This window comes from Schistocerca nitens, chromosome 1 (assembly GCF_023898315.1).
Source record: "Schistocerca nitens isolate TAMUIC-IGC-003100 chromosome 1, iqSchNite1.1, whole genome shotgun sequence".
In the NCBI taxonomy this organism is placed as follows: Eukaryota; Metazoa; Arthropoda; class Insecta; order Orthoptera; family Acrididae; genus Schistocerca; species Schistocerca nitens.
This window is the reverse complement of record NC_064614.1, coordinates 826727714-826751978: the sequence shown is the minus strand read 5'-3', so window position 1 is coordinate 826751978 and position 24265 is coordinate 826727714. Positions and strand designations below refer to the sequence as shown.

Sequence of the window (24265 nt, the reverse complement as noted above, 5' to 3'; positions counted from 1 at the left end):
AATGGGACTGAAAATATGTTCAAATCTTGGTGCTACATATTTGTATACAATACTATCTGCAATGAATTTGTCTTTCATTGGAGTTTTCACCCTGTAAGCAGCTTTTTCTGTTGTTTCTATTGAGCTAAACTACACATACAAATAGTGATATACTTATTCCCCAACATAACAAGGGAAATTATTTCAGAAATAATATGTATCACACTGTTAAGAGATTTGTACTGGAGGAGTTGATACGGTTTATTCCAACATCAGATGATGAAACGTCATTCTCTACCATCCTGAACATTAACAGACACTTCTTTGCAGCTATGGCCAGTTACATTTCTTGTGATGTCAGTTCCAAAATTTTAAGGAGCCCTTGATGAGAATTAAAGTTGAATCATCAGGAAAATGATAAGTACCTGTAGCTCCTTCTCTTTGGTCTCTTTGGTAATCACAGGGATCCACTTCTTTTACAATAGATACAGTACCATTTAAGTACCACAAATTTCTCTCCTCTGACCCTCTAATATGCCCAATGAAAAATTAACTTGATATCCTCTCGATATGCAAAAATATTTGCCCATGGCCAAGTATCATCTGCATTTTGTAATTAATTTATTATTGAAATTCTCAAAATGTAGTCAATATTCTTATATTTTCTTTGACATATGTACAATGTGCTAACTATAACAGAATTTTTTTCCATTCTTTGAACTATTTGCAAAGTTCAACATTAAGTCCAGTTAACCAGAAGAATCATTAATGCCCTTCCAAAACAATAGCAACAAAAAAGTTTTAGCTGACTAAAATAGCAGAAGGATAAAATTTTCAATTTAGTTCATCTTTATCAGCATTTCTGATATAAATGTTACCACTTTCCCTGCATATTATTATTTTTTGACTGAGATGAAGTTACTATCTTGTAAAAATTATTATTGCAGATGGACTTTGGTGCTAAAGTCTTGAGCAAATAGTCAGAAATATGAACACACAATCTCTTTACATTGTTTATATTTTCATAAATATCAGAATTGTGGATTCACTTTTTAGGATTATACGTCCCAATTATCTGGTTGTTTCAGAAGAGGGGGCAGAGTTGCAACATTTCTTTCATCCATGCTTCAGGCTTCTGTGACTTCACACACAGCCACATTCATGGCCATGGCCATAACTCGTGCAGTCTTGGTGATGTGCTGTTTGCAAGACAAATTGTGTGTCTTACTGCTTTATGGATATAGTTCAAAACATTTATTGGCAGATCCAGATTAAGTCTCTGCTCTTCTACACTACCAATCAATGTAAATAAGTTTTGCCAGCCTAGCATTGACCTGCGACACAAGGTTAAGCCTCTCACAACTCCAAAGTCAATCATTAAAAGCCCTGAAGCTATCTAAATACTTTCTGGAAAGACTCCTGACCACAGTTCAATACACTGTCTCCAACTGACTCGTAGCAACTCCCACTGACAATCACACCAACAAAACAGGAATACAGTTCAAAGTCAGTAGAGAAAGTCACACCAAAATATCACTTTCATATTTCCACAGGAAGAAATATATAAGGGGTAGTCAAATGAAAATGAGGCAGATGAGAAAAATTAAGTAAACTGGTTATTATTTCACAAGTAATTGCCATAACTGCTAATACATTTATCACATTGTGAGAAAAGATGGTCAGTGTCTTTATGGAAAAATGTTTACTGGTGACTACAGAACCATGATTGTACCCAGGTGCCCGCCCAAGTGTTGCCAAAGTTGTATCAACTACACTGCAGAAGATTCACTGGGAAGCTGTTACACACCCTCCATACATTCCCTTTCTCCCCCCATACGATTTCCATATTTTTGGAGCCCTTTGGAGATATTCGCTGCTGCCAATTTGCTTCGCAGGAAGTCGTGCATGCAATTGCACAATCATAGTTCTGTAGGCAATCCCAAACATTTTTTTCCGTGAAGGCATTGACCGTCTTGTCTCACAGTGGGAAGTATTGACTGGTATGGTGATTACTTTTGAAATAATAAGCACTTTACTTATTTCTTTCTCATTTTCATTTGACAACCCCTTATAATTCAATTCATTGGCTTCTACTAAACCTCAGCAAGTCTGGCTTGCTCTCTCAAACACTACTGTCCAGCTAGCAACTGCCCCCACCTGCCAAGCACATGCAAACTCACTTAAAGGCAACACTTGGTTTGAAACACTAGACAGCTCAAACAGAAATCCACATCCATGCAGAGTTATGCATTTTCAGAATCTCTCAATTTTGTGTACTGCAGTTGATCATGAAAGATCACTCTCTTCAAAGTTCTTCTGCAATACACTCACTGAAAACAATATTGATGCTCTGAGGGCACACAATTTTACCCCGTGATGGCTGCCATCCAATTTCATGAGCACCAGTACTGAAATTATTTAACTCTCTGTCCTGCCAACCAGTCTGAATCAGGAGCAGAATGCAGGAAATTTTTTTGGCAGTTTTCTGAGCTGCTGTAAGGTGCTGCTTTTGGGCAGCACTTTCAAGCCTTTTCAGCAACGGATGTTGAAAAACACTGACCTTCATGGCGAATTTACTCACGTTTAAAATTAGCCTAATCAGCTTGAACCAATTTAGGAGCTTCAGGGAAAGAAAAGTCCATCTTCAGGCTGAACAAAAAAACCCTTCCTGCCTGTGTGGTGGTAGTGACTACATTGAAAGAGGCTAGCATAAATGAATGGCCAGGAAACATGATGTTACTTCTTATTATTTATTTATCTATCTATAGATGATATAAATTGTACGGATGTTGATGTATCTGATTGCTGTTTATAATATTAAATCAGACATTTTTTGTTTAAGGCTTAGTTGCTTATTTGTGATTATTGTCACAATATAGTATCAACATTATTCCTTACTTTGCACAGTTTCCACTGAATAATCTGACTTTGTAATATATGACTTTTGGATGATTCTTTTGTGGTTTGTTCTGTCAGATGTTAGCTTGCAACCTGGTTTGTACTGTAAATACTTAAATGAATGTGATGCTTTGATGTGAATCACATATTTTAGAAAACTGTAATACTGCTACCAGTGTGATGTACATATCACAGGTGCTGCTGCTGCTGCTGCTGCTGCTTTTCAGTACAAAAATTCATATGATACAGCTCTCTGTCCCGCCCCGTACAAATATTTTCATCTCTGTATAATTACTGCAACCTAGCTCCATATGAACCTGCTTCTTGTGTTCACACTTTGGTCTCTCTTTACAATTTTTATTGCCCACATTTTCCTCCATTAGTGCCATATGATGTATCCCATCCGCATGTGCCTCCCTTTAATCGAGCTGTGCCATAGTACTCTTCCCTCCTCAGTTTGACTCAGTACCCCTTCAATATTTACCCAATATAAGTGACATTTTATGTTAACTTTGCTGCTAATGTTATTTCTAAAGAACACAATTTTATCATGTTTTTCTATTTCAGAGACCTGTTGGTCTCATCAGTAATGTGGTCTCATTACACCACACAAATGTAGAACACACTTTTTTCTTTCATAGTGAGAAACTGTTATCAGTTAAATTTGCCAAGAAATGCTGTATTTTGTGTTTGGTATACACTGTTAGCTTGACACAGGAGAGAAAGACTCCATTTTATTTCTGCATATGCTTGTTATGTATGCCATGAATTATCTTATTAATTCTGCTTAGAAAGCTGTGGAGTACCACGAATACTGTGACTGCTGAAGCAAGTCACAAGTATTTTTTATGGGATGAAATTGCTTCCATACCTTACTAACTCCCCATGAAAGTTAAGCTATTTGTTGTCTTCACCACACCTGTTTGTTGCTTCTACACATAGTGAGAAGGTCCTTTGCTGTTAGTGTATTGGAGGGGGGGGGGGGGGCATGAAGATTTTATCTAGTATGGATATATGGATGCTAATAACTGTAGTGCTGTGTGTCTCCTATTCTATCCGTTTTTCTGTTCTCATTTTATCATGACTTTAAATACACACACAACTTGAGTAAGGCATTTAATTCATCAGAGTTTGTAGTTTAGCTGTGAATTTGCAAAATAGAGTTTGCAAGAAATTATTTGTTTACTGGTAATGTGTTTGCTCTGAATGTTAATATTAATTTGACATTTCTGCCTAATTCTTCCCAGAATTTGAGTTGTCATATATCACCAACATCAGCTTATATACTTATTTGTCCCCACTCTCAGATTGTCATTGACAGGAGTTATCTTTTGTTTGCCTTTGTTACAAAGTGTAAACTTTATTTAATTTAGTACATCTGTGTAGATTTTACTTACTTTAGTACAGCTTTTAATATTTATGATAATAGTGCTACAGGTTAAAAGCTATACATACTTTTCGTGTCACTTAATTTGTGGACTGATTTAATCATATTATCATAATTATTTGTGATATGTTTATTTTACATACACTTCAAAATAACATAATTTTTATGTGAATTTGCAGAAGAAGATCATGATTATGATCTGCTTGGCCATTCTCGTAGTCATCCTGGTTTCCACTGTAGGAAGTTACTTTGGAATGTAAATCAACTGTTCAGTGTAAGTTATCTTTCATAACTAAACTATATATCTCAAATATTTTGTTATATGCTAATTGTTTCACAGTCTCTAAAATGTGACTTAATGTTAATAACTTCTTTTCGTTCTGTAGTTTTATCATTGATCCTTTTGTTTCTATAACTTGTTATTTCTTCATAACAATATGGTTACAGATATAGAAGATGTCAGAGGTATAAAATTCAGTGTACGGGTAAATGACAATGATATGGGAACACAAACTTGTATCACACAGGCTGAATCTTTGGTAAACCAAGTGGTATACTTGATAAACCGGTATCACTTATTCTGGAATATTGCTTAAGTATGAGAGATCCACATTAGGCTAAACAGATGGGGGATACTGAGTATGCACATAGGTGAGCATTTCAAATTAAGCAAAATTATTTTGCTGTAATAGAACCAGGTATATAAATGAAAACTTTTATTTCATTAAAATACAAGAAGCATTTTCAAATAAAAAAGAGAAAGCTTTCAATACCAATACAAAAAAAGTGAAGCACCTAGTTGAAATATCAGCAGGTTTAATATTCTTACCAAAGAAGTACCGGGAAAACAAAAAATCGAAGAGAGAATCCTGGATTGGTAGATTTCTTCTCATATTATTGTAGATCAAGCAAAAGAAAAGATGTAGGCTGTATACACAAAAAATGAAAGTAAAATCACAAACTGCACTTAATGAATATTGCTGTGAAGAGCACATTAATTGCTTTGTGACTATGGTAGTACTGAAGCTGTGGAACTTGGATACGTTTTATGGTTCAAAAACTACTAACATGACAGATTTTGAATATCATCATTTGGGAAAGAATATGAAGCAGTTGGTAATAACAGTAACAGAGTAATGTTATTTAATGCTTTGATATTTGGGGACAGGCAGACAGACAGTTTTTATGTTTGGTTTGGGCTTATTCCCAAACATAATGCTTCACAAGATGGGTAGAAGGCATAACACCACATCAGTTGACTACTTCGGCTTAGATCCAACTGTCCTTATTGAGTTAGACTTTAAAGTGATTATGAAGGTTTTGTCTGAACTTGATGGCCATTGGAATAACTCAGTCTCTTGGGTTGGTCAAATATAAAAGAGTATTTTATAACAGATTCTAATAGAGTATTGAGAAGGAATTTGTAAAAGGAATAGTTGGAAGAGGTGTAGCAAGATTCAATATAGAAGGAAATGGTAAAGGTCTGTTTGAAGAAATCAGTTTCACTTAACTGCCAGAGCATATTAGGGAAGTTTTCTAGTCAATACAGTAGTGGATAAGGTCCAGCTGAAAGTTTCATTACCACAACAATATAGAAAAAAAGGGGGGGGGGGGGACACCAAGAAGTCAAGTGGCAGCAAGAATATTTATTAATTTGTTTTAATCATAGCAGAGCTTTTCCATAAATGTCTATGACAAGTATTTCTTTTAAGGAGGCAGAATCAGTGTATGTTGTTGTGGTATTAAAAGTTTACACAAACATGATTGCAGCAGAGTCAGATCTCTCACTAAGGAAAGCACAAAAACAAAACCACAGCTTGTTAAACAGCCTCATTAAAAAGTATATCGATGAAGCAAAAAAATGTAGTCAAATAGGAAACTGAATTGAGAATGTCTCTCCTAAAAGTTGTCAGGTGCAATATCTATGTTTCCACAGATATTAGTAATTTCATTTTTGCAATGTGTAGCTGGAGTTGGCACTACAAACAAAATTATTTATGAAGTGTAATTTTATTGGCCCACTCAGTTGAGCAGTCTGAAATGAGTGTAGTGTGATATTTGTTTTATCGATATGTATTAACAGGGTGTTAGGAAAGTAACCAGTAGTCCACAGCAGCGACTCGTGCGCTGTCCTGCCCCACACTGTCTGCTGCCACATAGCAGCAGCACTACTCAGTTGTTGTTGGAGTAATCCATGTTTTACGTCTCTGTTAATATGTATCAGTAAAATTAATATCACACTAGACTTACTTTGGACTATTCTACCTACTGTGCATGTGAAATTCCGCTTTAAAAATCATTTTACTTCTAATAGGAAAACAACCGATGCTTTCCGTTAACTTTGGGCGTTGCATGAAATGTGTCGTGAGCAGTGTTTTTGTTTGGGCTGACTCTAGCTACACAATGCAATAAACTAACTGCAAATACCTGCTAAAATACTAGAGTAAAATATGTATATAAAAACCAGTGTTCTTACAGAAGGAGAATTCTTTATTGAATAATCAGAAATATTATATTTAGAGCATATAAGTTGAAGGCTGGGTGTAAATATTGATAAGAGAGAACATGATTGTGTAGATACAGCACAATATATGGCAATGAAAGAAGTAACCAGTAAAAAGTACATTGAAGAATATTTTGTTTTGTTGGTAGAAGGACCCTGTAACAAGATGGATAAATTTTGGTTTTTGGAACACTACCATCAAAAGTGGAACTAAAATTTATCCATTAAAAGTGTGTGCTGAAAGCACTGTAGACCAATGGATATTAAGTAAGTCATTAAAATGCAGGATAAATAATATAATTCAATGATCAGTCCAAGGGGACCACACACTGCTCACCTCTGTGTCTACTTCTTCCTAAGTGATGCAAGAAACGGGTGAAATGTGGGTCATGATCAGCAGCCTGTTCTGCCAGTGGTCAACATAAGCTTCTGAACTGGCCAATTACTTCTCTTTCAGATTGCTTTGTGAGACTGAGTGCACTTCCATGAAAGAAAAATTCTTGGCTGTGCTAGGAATGGAACTCAAGTGTGCAGTTCAGAGTGGTGATGGATAAATAATGCAGAGAACAATTCCCAAAAGAATTTTTTGATATTACATAGCAAAATAAAATTAGGAAGGATCAGATGAGGATGTGGATGTAGATATGGATTTGGGTATCAAAGTGACCCTTGTGTGTAAATAGAATGTTATGAAAAACATCTCTTTCCAAATCTAGTAAGGTGCACTCATGTCACAAAAAGTCATGGGATATCTCCTAATATTGTATCAGACCCCCTTTTGCCTGGTATAGTGCAGAAACTGTACATGGGATGGACTCAATGAGTCATTGAAAGTCCCCTGCAGAAATATTGAGCCATACTACCTCTTTAGCTATCCACAATTGCTAAAGTGTTTCCCATGCAAGATGTTGTGCACAAACTTAACTCTCAATTATGTTTCATAAGTGTTCTGTGGGATTCATGTCAGGTGATTTGGGTGGTCAAATCGTTTACTCGAATTGTCCAGAATGTTGTTCAAATCAATCACAAACAACTATGGCCTGGTGACAGCACATTGTCATCCATAAGAATTCCATAATTGTTGCAGAACATGAATTCCGTGAATGACTGCAAATGATCTCCATGTAGCCAAATGTAACCATTTCCAGTCAATGATCAATTCAGTTGGAGCAGAGAACACAGTCCATTCCATGTAAACACAGCCCACACTGTTATGGAGCCACTACCTGCTTACACAGACTGTTGACGACCTGGATCCATGGCTTTGTGGAGTCTGTGCCACACTAAAATCCTTCCATCAATGCTTGCTAACTGGCATCGAGACTCATCTGACCAGGCTGCCATTTTCCAGTCATTTAGGATCCAACAGATGTAGCCACGAGCCCAGGACAGGCACTGCAGCTGTGTTGTGGTGTTAACAAATGCATGATATACAGGACATAAAATCCCATCTGAGGCCTGCGATCATTTTTATGTTAATAATTGGCAACCAATGCTGTACATTGCAATAAAGTCATGTGATGTTCAATTGACTCTTTTATTAGAACATGTTATGTGTTTTTGGATTACACCCATCCTGAGTCATCACAAACTTCAAATCCATCCTAACCAATCACTTTCTTTGAGTTGTCAAGGCTGTATTCCTGGTTGGTTAGGAAGGAGTTGAGGGTTGTGATGACTGAGGATGGGTGTAATCCCGAAACACGTAACATGTTCTAATAAAAGAGTCAATTGAACATCTCATGACTTTATTGTGATTGTACAGCATTGGTTGCCATGATGACCATCATGAGTGCATTTGTTAACAATTGGCAAACAATGCTGTACAATCGCAATAAAGTCATGAGATGTTCAATTGACTCTTTTATTAGAACATGTTACGTGTTTCGGGATCACACCCATCCTCAGTCATCACAAACTTCAACTCCTTCCTAAGCAACCAGGAATATAGCCTGCTGCCATAGCCCATTCACATTGATTTCTACAGTTATTTCATGCAGTGTCACTTGCATATTAGCTCCGACAACTCTGTGCAAATGCCACTGCTCTCTGTTCTGATGGGAAGGCCACTGGCCACTGTATTGTCCATGGTGACAGGTAATGCCTGAAATTCGATGTGCTCAGCACACTCTTGACACTTCAGACCTTGGAATATTGAATTCCAAAGGATTTATGAAATAGAATGTCCCATACATCTAGCTCCAATTACTGCGTTTAAAGTCTGTTAATTCCCATTGTGCAACCATAATCACATTGGACACCTTTCCACATGAATCATCTGAGTACAAATGATAGCTTCACCAATGTGTTGCCATTTTATAACTTCTGTATGTGATACAGAGACCATCTGTATATGTGCATATTGCTGTCCTATGACTTCTGTCACATCAGTGTAAATAGCACAGTTCTTACATCCAAAAGTGATTGCTGATAGCAAACTGCTCAAAAAGTTGTCACCAATTGCTTATCAGCAAATGTGTGTGTGTGTGTGTGTGTGTGTGTGTGTGTGTGTGTGTGTGTGTGTGTGTGTGTAGGTTTATATTCAAAGATAGCCGTAAATTAAAGACTTGTTCTTATGAAACAAAAACAAAAGAAGTATTTCACTGTGAAATAAAACATTAGCAAATACAGATGTAGCTTGTTTGAAAATGCACTTCTTTTATATCACATAAAAATCTGCTGAAGGAAATCATTCAGTACTGTGCTGGTGCAGCGTGTGCACTGTAATGCTCTTGGGTCGTCCTCAGCATGCTGTCCACTAGGTGAATGAGATGTGGCTGCTCCGGCCTATCTCACTCATTGAGAATGGTACTCCTGAGGTTTTCCACTGAGTAAAGAGGTTTCTTGTGATGATGACTTGCAGGTTGTCCCAGACATATTTCGTTGGGCTCATGTGAACAGATATTGCAGGCCATTCCATTTGGTCAATTTCCACCTCAGGTAGAAAGGTGTTCCATCAAGTGGGCACATGTTGCTTGTGCTTTATTACCTCAAATGACAAAACTATCACTTAAATGTTGACTGTAGGGCTCAACCATATAATAGAATGATGGAAGATCCTGTTCTAATACTACACAGCCTTCAAATAACCCTCAATAGCAGTGAAAGTTGTTTAACATCTGTGCATGGTACCAGCCCAAAACATGACAGATCTCTGTTCCTGCTGGACCTGTGGGATTGTGTGTCCGACAGGTGCAATCTTAGGCAAAATTTGGCCACAGAGACTAAGTCCGTGTCGGCCAATAAAATTCTTCTGGATCTGTGACTGCACTGTCAATGTCTAAAACTTCTGAAATTTTGACCACTATTGCAAGTGGCACTTTACATGTTCATTTTTTGCCCTAACTGCTGAATGATTAAAGTCTAGTTCTTGTATACTGGTGGAAGAGGCTGTTATCGAACTGTGATGAGCTGTTCCTTTTATTTTCCTTTATTGGTGTTTTCATTATTTCTTTTCGTTAATGGTAATAGACATTCTTGATTGGTGTTTGCTTTGTTGCTTGCCACTGGTGGAAACAGTTGAATGGGAAATAGGTGGGAGTTGTGATGTACCACTGTTCACTTGCTACCTAGTGCCAGCTGAGGCATCCCAGTACTCTGTGTACCTGCTCCCAGTGTGGTCTTCTGCATGCCTTGTATGTTGGTTCACATGACCTGTTGTTGTGTAGCACTGTTACTCATGGCAGCCAAGATGCTGGAAGTTGGTACCCATCCTGTCTATTCCTGCTCTTATCTTCCTGCTGAACGTAAGAGAGGTTGTTTAGCCAGTATGTAGGCTTCTCAAAATTCTGTCTGTTTGCCACACTCGTCCTGGTATTCTGACACTCTGACTTGGTGAGCTGTCTTAGTAGGATATGTATTTCATGTTCAGATACCTGTATGCTGATGGGTCACCCCTTTTGCCTGAATACAATAGTCGACACTACACAAATTTTGTATAGTCCATCAGCATATAGTTTGTCAACCGCATCTTTCATTGAGCCAAGAGAATATTTATTCTGCTTCGAAAAATTGGCTTGATACCTGCCTGGCAGAGAATTTTGCCCACTCATTCAATGACTCCTCGAACAAATGGCAGTAATTTGGTGTTTTGTGCTTCTTCTTCCTTCTCTATTGCCTACATTCTTTTCCACCACAGTTTCATCTATCATCTTCATCCTATAATCATTGGGACCAAAATTGGACACGAGGTTATGTGATTCAGCCTTCAGATGTTCATCACTGATATGTGGACTCTCTTGGTTAAAGTGCAGGGCAGATTTCTTCTGCAGAGGGTGATAAAGCGAGAAGGCATGTAGGTATCTGTTCATGGGCTTTCTATATACTTTATGACCAAGTTTACCATCAGGTTATCGGTAAACATCCACGTTGGACGTGGGGGCTGGGAACACCCTGAAGAAATGCACTTGCAGTAGTGGCCAAACCGTCACATATTTTGCACATTTTTAGTGCAGTCACAGGCCCAGAAGAAATTTATTGCATGTATCAATGGCTGTGGAAGCCCACACTTACATTTAAGTCGTGTTATCCAGTTAAGGTGACCAATAAAGCCAGCCAGCCACCCCTCAGAATTCTAAGTCTGACCAAATGCACAATTTGGCAACATTGTGTAAGATATGGAAATGTCTGGGGGAAGTTTTGTCACCTTCTAGAGTTGGTACAGTGCTGTATAAGCTTGTGCTCTAATGGTAAACATTGTATGTCATTGACATGAAGTCACTGAATTCAAGTCCACTCCTTCTTCTATCTTTTAAGCTAAATTTCATCTGTATGCTTAAGTTATCAGCCTGATGGAACTTCAAATATAATGTGCTTCACTTCCTAACCAAGGTGTAATATAAAAAAACTTCCAGAAACAATTCGCCAAACAGTTCATGACTGCATCAAGATCAGAACAGTTCATGCTCGAGAGTTTCTTCACCGTACAGTGACCTCTGCCTACTGGATGGCGGACACCTGACACCTGACATCAGGTGCTGTCCAACCAGGTGACCACAGCATGGCTCCATGAGTGTATTTATCAATTGTTGATCTCTTATTCGAAATTCTAGTACTTACCTTTCAGTTACATATTGGAGTTTGCATATTTGCAAATATGAACATTGTTTTACAGTTGTAAAATAGAGTTAAAAGTTGAAAAACTCTATTATTGTAGCATATTGTGTGTTCTGGGTTTGATAGTGGGACAAAGGCAGCAGAGGTGGCTCAAAACATTTGCATTGTGTGTGGGGCAAGTACTTTTGCACAAAACGAATTGAAAAAGAATTTTCTTGTTTGAAGAAAGTTCGTTCTGGATTAATGATTTTCCTCATTCAGAAAGTCTTGATATCTGACATTTCTGCTGACCTGCAACCACTTAACTGTCATGCAACATTTGCATTATGTAAGGTTCAGAAGAAGGTGGGTATAGGGAGTATTGCATGCTGTGATTCAAAGCAACAAAAGTCAAATGGGTGACTATTACTGAACTTTTGCTTGAACATCAGTAGTTCCCTCTTTGAGCATTCCTGTGCTGTATTGTTACTAGGCAAGTTTTGATGCCAGTATGTTAACTTCTCAAGAAGAAATTAACAGCTGAATCCTAACAAGACACAGACTTGTGCAAATGTGAGACTGAACATAAAATATTTTGCATCTCAAAAAGCATGTTGTGTTCTACAAAATCCTCTCCATGGGTGCATCCCTCCCAATTGGTATTTGTTTCCAACAACTGGGACACATTTGGGTTGCAGTGTAAGAAAAATGACTGACAGATGTGTATCGCATGTTGCTGCTACATGATAATGCATTGCTTATTTTTTTAAAAAAGAGAGAGGAAGTCTTTCTTTAATCGCTTGTTATTCTGATCTTCTGCCCTAAAATGTTTACCTTCCCCACTCCCCATCAAACAACCGCCAAAAAAATTTCCGGATGAAAATGAACTTGAAAGCTGGTTTGACAAAATACTGAACTCAGAACCAATCGGTTTCTGGAGGCTTGCAGTTGATAAGCTACCTGCACATCATCAGACTGTTTTAAGTAATGTGTGAGAATATATTGTTGATGATTAATTTTTGTTTGATGTTTACTGCTATGTTCAATAAATTACCAGAAAATCCTGTTAAAATATGCAGTGTACTAATACAAATGAAATACAAACTACCACAATAACCTTACGAGGAAAGTCTACATTGGCTTGAATTGGTAAGATATTACTCACTTTGGACTATGAAATGGTTTGTGTTAGTTATTGTCCTGCATAATACTCAGATAGTACGTAAATGCGGAATTTCATAAATAAAATTATGTATTCTCAAAAGCCAAAAACTATGTTGGTAGAAGCGGAAAGAGACCCTATCAAATGCATGGTATCATAAGGTTTTTCACTTAGACTAATAGTTACTGGAAATAGTGAAACAACTTTTAATGGAGAAGTTTTCTTAAGAGTTCCTCATCAATTTTTCAATGCGGCTGCTTGTAGCTCTGAACAGAACAACTAAAAATCTGGCGTTCAGTGAGACTGGAATCACAAGCCATAGCAGCCTTCACTTCACAGAGCACCACATTACTTCAGACGTAGCGAAGAGCTGTGATAGTGATACAGTGGTGTCTAGGACAGATAAATCGCAATATGGAAATGAGGTTAGCTGCAGTTTCCTGGACACAAAACCATAAATTGATTACCATATGCGATATCTTAAGTAAAAATCGCAGTGATTATTCAATGGAAAAAACACAATGAATCAAGTGAATTTAGCAGGATAATTCTTTGCCATCCAAGAGGTAATTTGTTGGTCATGGAGATGCCAAACTTATTCTGTATTGAAACTTCCTGGCAGATTAAAACTGTGTGCCCGACCGAGACTCGAACTCGGGACCTTTGCCTTTCGCGGGCAAGTGCTCTACCATCTGAGCTACCGAAGCACGACTCACGCCCTGTCCTCACAGCTTTACTTCTGCCAGTATCTCATCTCCTACATTCCAAACTTTACAGGTTCGCAGGAGAGCTTCTGTAAAGTTTGGAAGGTAGGAGACGATATACTGGCAGAAGTAAAGCTGTGAGGACCGGGTGTGAGTCGTGCTTCGGTAGCTCAGATGGTAGAGCACTTGCCCGCGAAAGGCAAAGGTCCCGAGTTCGAGTCTCGGTCGGGCACACAGTTTTAATCTGCCAGGAAGTTTCATATCAGCGCACACTCCGCTGCAGAGTGAAAATCTCATTCTTATTCTGTATTGTCACCGAAGTTTAACTATACTACCAGCAGGAAGAGTAGTTTCTGTTCCTTGAGTAGGCTTGGAAATGACAACAGCTTGTGTCACAGAGATGTGGCTGCCGAGGGTCGGAATACCAAATGTACATGTCATTTTCATTTCTGTAATAGGTTTAGGAACTGGAGGATAGTTTATAGTGATATTCAGCTGCACCAACTACAAACTAAATACAGTAAATCAATAACTGTAACAATTATTTTTGTTTTTCTGTCTTAAGAATATTGAAAACTGAAAATCTCATTCACCAGGCGGTGTTACCATTCTGGTGTTCCAGTGGTTATACTGAAAATGTCATGGGTAGGCAGTATTTCTTTTGATCGTTATAGACTTTGAAAGTATTTTTCTGAAGAACACTTCATAGACACTATCACCAAAATAGAGGAATACAAGTGAAAAGGTAACAACACAGCATCGATTACAAAATGTGAACATCCACACCGAGACTTCATAAGATATGAATAACATAAAGTTCCAAATGAAGAAAGTCTACTGTGCTTGGAAACCATACGCCATGACCACAGAAGTAGGCTCAAAATAGAGTGGAGAAAATCAAACCAGCTGATATGAAACGAGAAAAAATTGTCAGCAGATCATGAACAAGGAACACAGAACATTAATGTTAATGGGTAGTGCAACTTATTCTGAAGAAAAACTGCCATTCAGCCTATAAAGACTGAAAGAATGATAAAAATCACCTCCTCATAATGATTACAATATTGCTGTTTCTGATGCTTTGTCAATAAAAGTGGAAAGTGTCTATGCTGAAGAGCTTTTCAACATGCAGTACTCTTAAGACAGAGAGAACGAAGCTAAGCCTAGTACTAATTTTCTATGCAGCAGTTCACAGTGAATAGCGTGTGTTACTAATTTAGCCCTTGATGGGTTCATATGAATGATGCCTCTAGGCTACCATAATATTCATATAAGAATTATTAAGGTGTAATGTGAAGGCTGTGGTAGGACACTGGACTGGCTTGAAAAGGTATGCTCCAAACCTTACCTGAATAAAAATGTCACCTTTTAAAACAAGCACACCCCATGCAAGTAAAGATGGAGGAGCAGAATTTCGCACTGAACATCAGTCTGCCCCACGGATTCTGGTGGGGGAAGAGGGGGGGGGGGGATCAACCAATCAAATTAAACAGCAAAATAAACACAAAGGAATTAGAAACAATTTGAACAAAACTTGTTGTTTGTGGCATATAATATTCGTATGGTGAGACTTAAAGAATATTTCAGATGTTTGAAATGCAAATTGCAGATATGTCAGTTATTGAGACTTTTTGAATGTGGAAAATCGTTCAGTCCAAAATGTACTTCTTTCAAACAAGAAAATTCTTTTCTGACATGTTTTGCACAAACGCACTCATTCCAAACAAAATACAAAGGTATTGAGCTGCTTCCATTGCCTTCACCCATATATTAAACCCAAAGCAAACAACATGTTGTAAATGTTAGACCTTTCTCTACTTGCAACTATTTTCAATGCTTAAACAATGTTCATAAGTTTCAAGTATGCAAACTCCAATATGTAACTGCAAGATAAATACTAAAAGTTCAAATAAGAAAATGACAGTTGATAAATATGCTCATAGTGCTGCACTGCAGACAATTGGTTGGATGGTGCCTGATGTCTTGTGGAAGGTGACATGTGACATGTGACTTGTGGCACAAGGCCACTATCCAGTACCCAAAACCCACTATGGGGTGAGGGAGCTCTTGAGCTTGAACTGTTCTGATCTCGACACTGCCACAAGCTAATCAGGGAATTCTTTCTAGAAGTTTTCGCTATTAGTGATGCGTTATAAAGTGAAGAGCATTATCTTTGAGGTTCCATCAGACTGATAACTTAAGCAGACAGCCAAAATGCGGTTTATGAAATAGAGGAAGGAGTGAACTTGAACTCATGACTTTGTGCTTATGTTGTGTGATGTTTACCAGTGGGCCATGAACTTATACAGCACTGTAACAACTGGGGAAGAAGAAAAATTTCCTTTCAAACACTTCCACATCCTACTGTGTTGCCAAATCACATGTATGGCCAAACTTACAATTCTGAGGGGCAGCCATCTTTATTGGCTGCCATAAGTGAATGACACAGACTTAGTCTCTGCGGCAGCTGGACAACAGAAATCTTGCATCTAAAACTGTGCATTGGTACATGGCCAGCTACAACATTCTTCAGATGTCAGAGAAATATTGTACGTGTCAGTGAAGAGAATGTGGTACTAATGATCCGGATTAAGTTCCAGGTGTCCCTTAACCCAGTTTCTTCTTACAGAAAGGTGTTGAGGGGTTTCTATTGTTCTTTGGTTGCCTAGAGGCTAAACTGATTTTTACCTCCATTAGTCAGGTTTTCAGCAATTGAAAGAGTACTGAGAGAAAGGTACTGAATCAAAGTCCACAAACTGTGCAAGCAATGAGAGTGATGCAAAATCTATTTTTTTTCTATCTGAAATCTAAACTGCTTTAGAATGTCTTATTAACTGTTGGCATTATTAAATTTTCCATTAGATTTGTTACCTTGGCAGAAATTCAAAACATAAAATGGAAAGGATCAAAAAAATCTTGTACCCTGCAGTATTTATCAGTAAAAAGTATAATAATAGTGCTTTTAATCCAGTGCAATTTTTGTTATATTTTGAACCATTTGATGACAGATATCCTACATTACTTGTGATTTATTTATGCTGCCCCTTAGATTGTGTTGCTTTGCAATATTGTTTGTTTTATGTAATTCATAGATTTCTTTTATCTAGCTAATATTTTCTTCCACATTATAGAAGTTTATATTCTCCCATTAGATTAGTCCCTGTTTGATACCACTGAGTGCTTGTAAAAATGTTAGTGAGAATATGTATAAGGAATCATGTTACAAAGAAATGTCATTTTATATTTGAAACATTCTGAGATAATTTACTTAAATAATATTTTTCTTCTTCTACTCTGCAGGCCGTGACATTTTGCACATCTCCAGTCCAGGAAAATGTACTTCCATCAGAAAAGCTGCAAAGGACATCTCTAGAGACAAGTTTTCAGGTTGCAGATGTTATATAACTAAGATATTTATTTATGGTATATTTACAAACGAGGGACAAATATGTGACACCAGTGTTGTAAACCTTAAAAAAAAGAGTAAGACACTGTATGAATCTTTGTCAATGCACACAAAGAAAGATATTATCTACCTGTAAAATGGTCTATTTGCAATTATTTATTCAGTGCTCTTTATAATATTTTCACTTTTATTTCAGTTTATTGTATGTTACTTCTGCACAGATAAATTGTGTATAACATTAATTTATTTCATTTTGTGCAGTCTTACAACTCTTTGACTTATGCTGATTAAAAGATCTGAGAGAAATATATTTAGCCAAAGATTTTGAAATGCCATAATTTTCTTTGTCTGTTGACCAAGTAAAAACTTCAGAAATGCTCATGAGTTCAGAAATAAGTCAAATTCATTTTCCAAATTATGCTACTGACCTTCATCTAAAGGACATGTAATCTGGTAATAAAGCTTGGTTGCAGTCTAGGTCAAGCAGTTTGAATTTTCCATATCTGTGTTTGAAGATTGGACTGTGGCATTGTCAGAAAGCTATGTGTTTAAACTAGACTTACAGGTAGAAACAAATGAAGCATTGCACTTTAAAAAAATTGATTATGTATAATTTCATTACTAGATCTGTGCTGAATCAGTCTTCACTAAGGAAGACTGTTGCTGCAAATGATTTAAAAAGTGAACTTTGATTTAAATGATCACTGGTAATCTGTATGGTGATTCAGTTGAAAGCATTTTGATCTGACACTTTTTTAACATATTTAACTGTATAGATGATTATTTATTATTATTATTATTTTCTTTGATTAGTTTCATTATTATAATTATTATTTATGATGTTACTTATTTTAAGTTTTGGGTAAAATTGAAATTCAGTGCTTGAGATGTCATGTCAGCATCCTGGGTGAGTGAAAAGTTTTGCTGTAGCAATAATAATGACGTGCGACAACTGTTCTTTTTACACATGTGATAAGTAGTTGCAAATGTTGGGTTTTGTTGAAAATGTTAGATAGGAAGTTGTGTAATAACTGTGAATGTTATATACATACTATATATATATATATATATTAAAAATTGTACAGAAAGTGTAATCTAGTTGTGTGTATAGTCGGGATAATATACTTAAAACTTTTTTGATAAACTGTTAACTAATTATTATCAGCTTCTTCTTGGTGTGAATACAATGTGCTGCCTGTGGAGTGAGTTGTACTGGTGAAACTGAAAGAAGGAAACAGTGCCCTTCCAGTAATAAATTCAATTCAACAGGAGCAGAATTTCATGTAGGAATGGGAACACAGTTGAATCGTCTCACTGGGAACTCTGAAAATATTTTGTGATTGGAACTTGTTGATATACTTGAAAAACTAAAGTATTCCATTATTTTCACAATGAACCACATAGGTTAGATCAGATTTGAAAACAAGATAAGAATTAGGAATTGAAATTTTTTATTGTATATTACTCTAGTCTTAGAGTCAAAAATATGGCACAATCAACATCTTGTTGAAATGATCTTTGGCCTAATATTTACAGACTACCATAAAATTTTTCAACGATTTGTTTGAGAGCCTATTATTTCCAAGGTTATACTTGGTATGCAAGGTATAAACTTTTTGTTGCATAGCAGTGAATAAGACATGTTGAATTATTTTTTCCACTCTGATTTTCTGTTCTTTACCTTGCATTTTTACATCATTACCAAGAATCAAGTGAAGTATACATCATTCTCCCATTCCAGTACAGTTATACTAATGTGTGAGAAACATAGGATCTCCACAAAAATGACATTTATTTGAATATTTAGAGTTTGGAATATGTTTAAGTTCATATTTTTCTTTCATAGCATCAGAATACATATATGGGAAGAACATTTCAAATAACTTACATTACCTTTGAAACAATGTAATTGCTGTTATGGCATTATTTTGTCAGGGGTAGGCTGTTGGAACTCTGTCGTATATTTTCATGAAACAAATAAAGTTCAATATATGGATTGCAAATAGCTGAATGATGTTTCCGTTCATATGAGTTAGAGTATTTTCATTCACATGCAGCTTGAAGAGTTGGATAATGATTAAAATTACTCCTAATTTCCATAAACTGCCACTCTTTAGAAGTAGATAAGTAGGCCTATACAAAATACAAAAAGAAATCAAAAGAGGCATTATGTCATTTAAGCCACAGACAGAAACTTTTCCATTACTTCCAAAAGTGCAGCTTTAGAAAGCAAGCCATTAAGAAATCATTAGTGTTACTGAGTGTTTATTTTACTTGAATTTGCTACTTGGCACCCACAGCAGGTTATGTGCAATGCAAGAAAAGAAATTTATACTAACCTATGATATTTTTCTGAGAAAATGTGATCAGAGTGCTTGATGATACGACGTTCTTTCCTTCTTAAGTAAACTCATTTTTAGAATTAGAGGACAACAGAAGTGACACTTTTGAGAATTCCAGTTGTACAATGAATATCAACAGGAATAATAGTAGTAGTGTATACCATTGCATAATATCCTTTTACTGAAATTGTGTTTATTTTAATAAGCATCTAAATTTTTTTAATTTCATTCCAGTTTGCCTTAAGAAATATCCCAAAAGTTTATATTGTTTCCCCCTTCACTGAATGTAATATGTCTTTAACTCATACAAAATGAGTAATTAATAGATACTGTGTATCTGTTAAAGTAATACACTCATATGATTATGGAATATCAATTATTTTCATATGAATGTATTTTATCATATGCTTCCAATCACTAATTTAGTGCTCTTTTACACAGATTCTGCACTGCAAATTTGTATTAAAAGAAAAAAAAATGTATGGTTTGTACAATATGCATCATACATTGTGATACAGATGTTTATTTGCAAGTTTTTTAATGTTGTGTGACAGCTGTATGATGGTTGACATGTGCTTTAATGCAGTCTTATTTAAGAAGAACAAATAAATTTCATTTGTCGAAAAGAAAATTTGTAACCACACTCTGTTTCACTTACTTTAAAGTGTTTGTTCCTTGGTTTCGAAGAAAGTTATAATACACTTATTTATGAATATTTCCTCAGTCACATGGAGAGAGAGAGAAATAAACCTAGAAATTATCCCCTAAAATTATGGAAAAGATAGCCAACATTCTCTTCTCAGACTTTTCCACATTTTCTTCAAATCACTTTCATCATATTACATTCAATGAAATCAGGAACTTCAACCTTCAAAATTATTCTCTGAGATAAGTGTGTAACTACTGTATAAAGGACATCTGTCTTCCATATAACTTTAACCAGTGCTTAAGCTGAGAAAACAATATATCGTGCACAAGTTAAAAATTTTAACCTGATTCCTGCGTTCGTTAACAGGCACACTGATATTTCCAAATTACTTTTAGTTCTGGCAAAGGATGAAGTGGTTTGTATTTTGTTTAAAATAAATCTTCTCCTTGACGTACTTCATGATTGTTTTGAGTAGATGTTAACACACCTCATTACATACAGCTTTATTCAGAAAATATTTTTAAAAAACTGCCAATCCATTTGTATACTATGTTTTTCCTTCATCAGCAGTTTCTAATTAAATTGTTGCCTTTTTATAAATTCAATTACAAATCACTAAGATGTGCATAATAATGAAAAAAGTCATAAATATCATAACATGTGTGAATGAAGTATCAATACTGAATGTCATATTAGGTTTGTATTAGGTAGAAAATCTCATGGTTGACAGCCAATTTGTAGCAGAGTGTAGAACGCTGAAATCTGGATAGTAAGAGAAATATGAATGTTTGTGTGCTTCCTGTCATAAATAAATTTCTGACTCATCATCCAGAATAGCTGGGCTTACTGTGATCTCATACAGGTTTACAAATAAAATCTGAGGAGTTTCATTGATACTCTTTGTATCTGTAATGCCCTGTCTTGGAATCTGCATTGGAAGAGATGTTATATTCCTGAACAAGAGATTTACTTGAGCTGCAATAACAGAAGTTAGTTCTGTATAATTTTTTGTCATTATATAAACTGTAACTCATTTCATTATTGTTTGGCAGAAATCTATGCAAGATTTCTGCATAATTGGGTTTAGTTATATTTGAGCAGCTCTTTCTGCATCACTAGCAATTATTGTTATTTAATTTATTCTAGATTAATTGCCAATATACTAGAATGATTTTAATATTAAAGCAGATATTGCAAGGAGGGCATAATTAAAATTGATACACAGTAAAAATTATTTTTTTGAAAAGGTGATTACAGGTAACTTCAAATGTGTTCTGCAACACAGAGGAACATTGTAATTTGCAATGATTCTGTTTGCATGTGTCAACTTTTAAATGTTAATGAATGCATTTAGGGTACAAATTTCTTGTTAGTTCTGCAAGGACAGAGACTCTTGATATAGTTAGACTAGTTGATGTTCAACAAAACTGATCTCTTGTTCATGTCAATTCTCTCAAATTAACTTTATCGTACATGAAGCATTTGTTGTGTGATGCAAGAAGTGAAAATAACATTAGAATGAATTCACAAAAATAGGTTAAACAACACAGATTTGTCTAAGAAACTTAAGAAATTTATAAATATTAGTAAAATAATGCAGCATATGTTTCATCTGCTCATAAATTAAAATTCTGGCAAAAGTTCATGTTTTTTAAGTATTCTGAATGTTCCTTCAATTGTACAAAGTGGCCACGTGAAATGAACACCTTCCATAATCATGCTTGTGGTTGTCATTTGAATTCCACTACTTCTGTACAACACAGTTAGTAGGAAATACAGTTTCAGACAATTATATGACAGTTAACATTAACCATGATGTGTTTTCCACACCTTGTATAAGCACCAGAGGATGACCTTTTCGAGCATGTGTGTAATGATTATGGAAGGTTAAACATGTGATCAGCTTTTAAGATACCCTTCCCAGTTATTACTGAAACCAGCACAAATGTTATCTTTTATAGATTGTTTGTATCTGTGTTATGTAATCTAAGGTATGGTGCTCTTTGTTAAGAAAGGGAAGAAACTGTATTTGCAATATGTGATATATCAGATATGTAATTGTGGTTCATAGAACAAATGTTAATTAATTTTATGTACTTCATTGTTGCAAATATTTTGTTGGACTTTTAAATATTCCATATAGGCTTGATTTAAAGAAAGAACTGTAACTCTTTTTCTGTCAAGGATGGTTGAATGAGCTGAACACTATCAAAACTCTATGGTAACCCATTTTAAAATACAATGAAACAATTACTATCATATTAAGGGCTCTGATTTATTATAATGATCCCACTGTGTTGATATTGCAGCTGAGAATTTGGAACTGTGTTCTGGCATCGTATAACTTCCACAGACAGTGGTTAAATCAGATAAGTATTAGAAATATTATTCTCCTAATTTTTAAAGCATAGAACTTACAAGACAATAGTGTCTTTACAGATAATTGTTTAGTTACTATATGTAAGTACTATTAGAGGTGCCACATCTACATTTATGGCTGAACAGCTCAGCAGCAGAAAATCACTTTCCAAAACATTTTGCATGTGAAATGTGAAACTTCATGGGTTCCATCAGTGACATAAAATCATTTCTGTTTGAGTTGAGTAGTGAGACTTTGTTGTTTGCTGCAGCCCAGTGGTTGGGTAGTGGCATCATTCAGATGTGTGTACCAGTTACTTTAAATGGAGCCTGGAACTTTTCCTGGGTCGCCCTTTATATGCAATCTGACTGAGCTTGAGTTGACATATTGATCCCTGTGGGTCCATTTGATGGATGTTTGTTAACCTGGGAAGTCATCCCTGCTTTAGTACAGCTGTGGGCCTTCAGAAGAAATTCTTTGTTGCTCATCTTGTCATTGTGCTAAAATCTTAGTATAGACCACAAAACATTACATGTGGAAATCATTGAGTCATTGCTTTTATTTTAAGCAGTTAGTCCATGTTTTGAATGCATAGGATGAAGTAGTTAGAGTGTAACACTTGTATACAAGGATTTTTGTGGAAATTCTAAGGTTAATATTTCTCTAGTCTTGGACAGGGAGCTTCTTGAAGGTTGTCACAACTTTATCAATATATGTGTTGATCTCCTTGTTATTGGGGAAGTTGTATGTTGTAATATAACCATGGAATGAAGGCAACAGGAATGATCAACTGTTTGGAGGACACTAGAACTATACTGAAGGTTCATTTGCTCCATGAGCCATAAAAATGATTATGTTCACCCACCCCACCCTACTGCACTGGTGAAAAGGGTATTCTGTAATATAATAATGTTTTACTTTCTCTGAAAGTAATATGATATTAATTCCTATTCATTCACTCATCAAGTTCCATAGATAAATGGGTGGAGGACCTCAGGGATATTGAACAGAACAAGTTATTCATTTGCAAAGTGAGGCATCTGTTAGGATCTCCATAAACAAACACTTATCACTAAACTGTTATAACCTATTCGTGCTCTCTGAAGATAAATTTAACACAGAAAAATTAACAAGACATTTACGTCTCTGTAGAATGTTATGGTTTCCTCATTTACAAGATGTATCTTCTGTTTATCTCCCACTGTTAGGTTAATATTTGCATGATTAATGTTATATATCATAGAATGACAATTATCTTCAGAAGTAAAATAAGAGCCCTGCTTGCAATGAACTTTGCTTTTTATCTTGTAGCCAACAGTTGTCTTCAATCCTTCAGGTTTCTGTAAGATGGAAAGCATGCCTAATGAGATATTCATGATTGTAAGCATGCTTCTGCTGTCGTAATTCCACAGTGCTCTCTGAGTCTGAGGACAAAAAGCTCAGACTTCAGAGGAATCAGTCAGCAGACTGAGTTACAAACAGAACTGTGGCGTTCTATTCACGACAAATAGCATATGCATCTGGTAGGCCTGCAACATCAAATGACACACTACGGAAGTTGTCATTTCATTTGAGCTGTGTCTTTCATTTGGGATAAGTAGGAAGGGGCTGTACTATAAGCAATGCTTGTAGTGCTTATTGATGAAAAGGAAGAGGAATTTGTGGGCCTGAGAGTCTTTCATGTATGTCCCAGAAAAAAGGACAGTGTCATATTTGTTCTCTGTATACCAGTGTCATAAGCTGAAACATAATGTACATGATTTGTCATTGGAAGTACAATGCAATATTCTGAGGCAATCAGGCATCAACTAGTTGATCTTTGAGGTTACTGGTACAAGTACA

General features: G+C 36.0%; 1 protein-coding gene across 2 annotated transcripts in view; it reads left to right on the top strand.

The window, feature by feature from the left end:
- Window positions 1–17246, top strand: part of LOC126262789 (syntaxin-1A) — a 351940-nt gene extending 334694 nt beyond the window's left edge. Inside the window, exons 10-11 of one of the 2 annotated variants that reach the window (XM_049959613.1) lie at window positions 4444–4538; window positions 16968–17246. In XM_049959613.1, coding sequence (XP_049815570.1) covers window positions 4444–4524 — 81 coding nt within the window. In that variant the 3' untranslated portion in view covers window positions 4525–4538; window positions 16968–17246. The remainder of the gene's footprint in view (window positions 1–4443; window positions 4539–16967) is intronic. The other variant, XM_049959640.1, reaches the window with a different exon arrangement.
- The last annotated feature ends 7019 nt before the right edge of the window (window positions 17247–24265 follow it).